The sequence below is a fragment of the Mus caroli genome, chromosome 15 (assembly GCF_900094665.2).
Source record: "Mus caroli chromosome 15, CAROLI_EIJ_v1.1, whole genome shotgun sequence".
NCBI lineage: Eukaryota > Metazoa > Chordata > Mammalia > Rodentia > Muridae > Mus > Mus caroli.
Window position 1 is genome coordinate 17,342,865 of NC_034584.1, and position 5,276 is coordinate 17,348,140.

The 5,276-nt window shown below is 36.0% G+C and overlaps 1 protein-coding gene across 3 annotated transcripts in view; it reads left to right on the top strand.

The window, feature by feature from the left end:
• Cdh12 (cadherin 12) overlaps positions 1-5,276 on the top strand; it is a 1,068,420-nt gene that overhangs the window by 1,030,180 nt on the left and 32,964 nt on the right. For all 3 annotated transcript variants that reach the window (XM_029469980.1, XM_029469979.1, XM_021183292.2), the window contains one exon: positions 3,358-3,494. In XM_029469980.1, coding sequence (XP_029325840.1) covers positions 3,358-3,494 — 137 coding nt within the window. The remainder of the gene's footprint in view (positions 1-3,357; positions 3,495-5,276) is intronic.

The window sequence follows — 5,276 nt, forward strand, 5'->3', positions numbered from 1 at the left end:
GGTGGGTAGGGAAGTGGGGGGCGCTATGGGGGACTTTTGGGATAGCATTGGAAATGTAATTGAGGAAAATATGTAATAAAAATATTAAAAATTTTAAAAAAAGAATACTTAAGCTATACTATCAATAATTTGTTTTGCTATGAAAACTGTAATGATAAATGTTGAGTAATAAACTACATATTTGGCACAAATATGTGCCAAGAAAATATTTTAGGAATTGACGAAGTATTCCTGATACTAGTCCGTTCCTAGTGAAACTCTTTTTCATTTTATGCAGCTACAGAATAAAAAAGCCTTTGTTCTTTTTACCTGAAACAAGCATAAAAACACATTTAAAATTCTTCATTTCTATCACCTATGCCCTTTAATGTAGAGAGTCATTTGAGCTCTTTCTGGGTCTTCCTCAAATCCTAATTACCAAGTGGTTTGTTTTGTCTTCCTTCCTCTCTTTGGACCGCACGTCCCGCCCTCTTTTTATTAATCATTCCATTAATTTATATCTCAAATGATACCCTGCTTCCTGTTTACCACCCCTCCTCATCCTACAACCTCCCTCTCCTCCCTCCTTTTTGCCTCTATGAGGGTGCTCCCCACCGATGTATCCACCCTCTCCTGCCCCATCCCTCCAGCACTCCCCTAATCTGGGACATCAATCCTCCTCGGGAACAAGGGCCTCCCCTCCCATCAGACCAAAAAAAAAATGTCAGACAAAGCCATTCTCTACTACCTATGTCTCTAGAGCCATGGATCCCTCCCTGTACACTCATTGGTTGATGGTCTAGTCCTGGAAAACTAGGTAGTCTGCCCAGCTGATGTTGTTCTTCTTATGGGGTTGTAACCCCCTCAGCTCCTCCAGTCCTCTTGCCATCTTCCCCACCAGGGTTCCTGAACTCAGGCTAATGGTTGGCTCCAAGAATCCACATCTGTTTTTGGTCAGTTGCTGGATTAAGCACTCCTCAAAGCTCATTGAATCAAACCCATTCTTGCTGTCCAGGCTACTCTCTCTATTGGAAGATTATAGAATGCCTGAAATTCTCACTTAGCAGTGTTGTCCTGTTTGGATGCAACTAACCCTTGTCCTTCAAATTGGCCAATGTTAATCAGTGCTGTAGCAACCCTCTCAATAATTGGTCACTTACACAACTCCTTCCTATAATATGCAAAGATACTCAAGAACTAAATCACTTACCTTCTTCCTGTGATAACTCTGTCTTCTTTCTGTGATAATATGTACAGCGTGACTTTTCTATAGCTCTTTCCTATGGTTTCTGCTGCCAACGCAGCTTCCTGAAATAGGTTCTATCTTTCTTGTCTGTGATTGCCAGTCTTTCTTCGGATCATTTCTATATAGCTTTCTAGGGCCATCCAATCATCAGGTGCGCAGAATTTTTCTTCTTCAGCCACTAGATATTGTACAAGCTATTTTTCATCGACACTACTGCAAGGTCTTTTCTGATCATCTATCAGACGTTGAAATCATCTAGAGATAAACGTCTCTTCAGATCATCAGTGGTGAACAGTATATGCCATTTTATACACTTACCTCTAGCTAGGTGTTTAGCATGCAGTAGGAACTCATCTATTATGCAGTACGCACAATCCGCATCTATAGTGCCTCATAAAAATTAGCCAATGACGCTAATAATTTGCAACTATTCTTTTGAATTAGGTATGTTTATTTGAGTAGAGGGGTTAATAAAAGGGATATTATGATAAAAATAAACATCTGTTCAGAAAAGGGCTTGCAATAGGAAGAATAAAAATAAGACATTTCAATGTTCCTTAATTTTTTCAATGTGCCATAACCACATTTGTTTTTAGGGAATTCTTCCTATAGGGAAAGCTATCACAATGAAATTCTGAGGCTTCAATGTTCTCTTACATGGTGGGTCAGAAGCTAAGGTATCAAAAACAGATGAACATCACAGTTCATCACTTGTTCCAATCATAACAACTTGTGGTTGAAAGGTCAGTTACTAATAGATATTAATATATTAAGTTCAGAAATCTCATTCATAAAGATATGAGACCTGATCTGGATTTAATCTCTCAGCAAAATGACAGGAAAGATGAGAGCTTCATAAAAAGTTTCTCAAAATAATAACTTGATATAGAGATGCACATATATATTCCTAAGAATTGATTATGAAAAATTACTAGTTTGTGGTAAGGTAATGGCAAAAGGACAACTTCAAGGATATCATCCACTTTAACTCCTATATTTAATAACTTTAATGGGTTCTGTAGAGTACAAAAGACTATTTGTAAGTGTGCTATACTTTGTGCCTCCTTAGGAGCACAGCCACTTTCTCTCACAACATTCTACTTCAAGTTGTAAATACGAAATAATGGTGGGTCTGTGACAAATATTATCAAATTGGCTGATAAATTCAGAAATATTTCATACTCTGAGCTTTGATTTCTTCACATGCAGTATATAAAGGTTAATAATGCTTAATTTGGATAGTTATGAAGATAATGAATTAAGGTTTATAATCATGGAAACAGTATTAGCTCTTACCTTTTTCTAATTCTTGCTCTCTCCTTTCTTCTATCCTCTCTCTCTCTCTCTTTGTGTGTACATGCATGTGTGTGTGTGTGTAGCTCATTATAAGATGATTTTTATAGCATGTTTAGTACTCTAGAATATGAATCCAACTGAAAAAATATCAATTTGATAATGTGATCAAAAATATCTCAATCATCCCACATATATATCATTACCTGAATATTTAAGAAAATTTAACTTCTGTTCTCTTATTCATATTATGAGATTTTCCTTCTAAGTAATACAAAGAAGATGATATTATCTGGCCAAAAGTGTCAGATAATGTAAAAAATACAAAGACATGAGGAGTCAAGGGGACCTAATTTCATAGAATCCCCACATTTGAGTCCGTTTTTATTTGCTTCCTATAGTGTTATCTTTCCCCCTTTCAAGGAAACACAAAGACTGCATGTCTGTTCTCCCTTAGTCGTTTGCAGACATCTCTCCACATCCCTCATCTTTTCCATTGATATCATTGAGGAATTCTTTTACTACTTGAGAAAGTTTTAATATTCAGCAGTTTAAGGAAACCCATGGTCAGCTTTAGAATTGTAGTCTCTGCTGAGCTTTCAAGGTGTCAAGACCCTAAAATAATATGAACAGACAGAGTACTAAATCTTTCATTATTTCCAGTTTCCCCTTGAGCATACTGACTTTGCAATAAAGAAGCTGTCATTTACACTCTTCTTTATTGCAAGGTGGGTAATAGCTACAGGGTGAAAAATAAGGAACTGTGTCAAGTTGCCCTCACTGCCATTATGATTCATGTGTAATCATTGCGCATTTGCATCTCCTCTGTTCACATACAGGTACTTCATAGATTGGAAGAGTGATGGGGAGAGCTACTTTACAATAGATGGAACGGAAGGAACCATCGCCACTAATGAATTACTAGACAGAGAGAACATGGCACAGTATAATTTCTCCATAATTGCAAGTAAAGTTAGTAAGTATGGCATGGGCAGGATTAATGTTACACTGAATTCTGTGGATTTAACACTCTTAAACGAGTCCCTACTGGGGTGTTTTTTATTTTTGGAATGACAGCTGAGTAGTCTCCCGGGGAAATGCAGAAACCTGTTCCTTTTTCTAATAGCATAAGTCCAGAGAGATTGTGACAGCTGCCAGAGAGCCCTGTTTGCAAGATTGCATGAAAGTCTGGAGGCAAGTTTCTGTGTGTGACCTCACCCTACACTACTCAATACTCAAATTTACGGAAGTGTCAATACCTCTTCCACAAATATTCCTTGTATCTATATCATTGACAGTAATGTGAGTTAGGAAGAAAGGGAAATAAGTAGATGAAATCATTTATTATAAAATATTTTCTGAGTTTTATGGAAGCGTTTTATAAACTGTCATTTCCTCTTTCCCTTCTACTTCATGAGACCATCTGTAATTGAAAAAGAGTACCTGAAAAAGGAAAAATGTATTGCTTATAATATATAGATTGTTATAATATATAGATTGTTTGGAAATCCTTGTGTTTACTTGTGTAGAAGATAATTATCTAGGCTTACAGTGAAACTAGAACTTGTTTAAAAAGGTACTAAGATGTTGCATATATATTGCAAGAATATTTAATACTTAGCTGTTGGCATTAGTGTATTCATGCGAGGCACTTTGTCCCTATGGTCCTTTGAGAGTTAGGGAAGTCCATTTGGAATATCTAATATTTCTTAGAAAAAAAAATGAGTCAAAATAATTCTTCATATCTCAAATATATCACCAACCAATTTTATTATAATGCACCACATCTAACTCTTGAATGTAAATTGTGATGTTTAATATTGTTTGGCAGTTAGATAGCATTCATTATCACCTAACAGGTAAATCTCAAGCCATGCCTTTAAAGGATTATGCAAAGTATGTTAGGTTCTTGAAATATTTGAGTCTGTGATGAATTATCTAAATTATGTAGTCTGTTGATTCTGGAAGATACACTTTGAAAGAACATCAGCATCCCATGGAATTGGGTGCTATATTGAAAGGAGAAATGCAGGTGAGCATGAACATACTTTGATCTGACTGTTAATACAGTATGACCAGCTGCTTCAAGTTTCTGCTATCATAACTTCTATCAGTGATTGTCTGTATGCTAGAACTGTGACTCAAAACCAGCCTTCTTTCCTCACATTGCTTTAGTTAGGGTATTATTAAAGGTATAGAAAAATAAAAGGACTGGAAAGTTGAGATCTAGAAATGGAGCCATTGCTGAAATAAAACTGAACATATGGTTGGGATGTCTTTGCACCTCATTTGCAGGAAGACTGACGAAGGGTTTGGATTGAGTACAAAAGGGCTTTAATGCTACAGCTGAGTTTAATGGGCAAATTTAGTGAGATCTAAAGACAAATGAAAAGGAAAAACAAATAGTGACTCAGCTCACAAGGTTTCATTGTTGAACAAGGGATATGTCAGGAAGTATGCTAGTGTATATTCATGTGATATTCTGGCACAACTCTAGCTGTATGATGCCTAGTCCTGAGAACTTGTGAAGTCATGACTGACTACCAAAGGCCTCATGTAGTAAATATGCAAATTTACTCATCTATCCCCTCAAATCAAATTACAAATTTTTAATCTGTAATTCAGATTCAATCTAAAATAAATGTATAGTTTATAAGCTGTGGAGAGCACCATGTTTCCAAACCAGAATTTTTTGTTGTAATTTTTTTTTCTTTCTTTTTTTTTAATTAGGTATTTTCCTAGTTTACATTTCCAATGC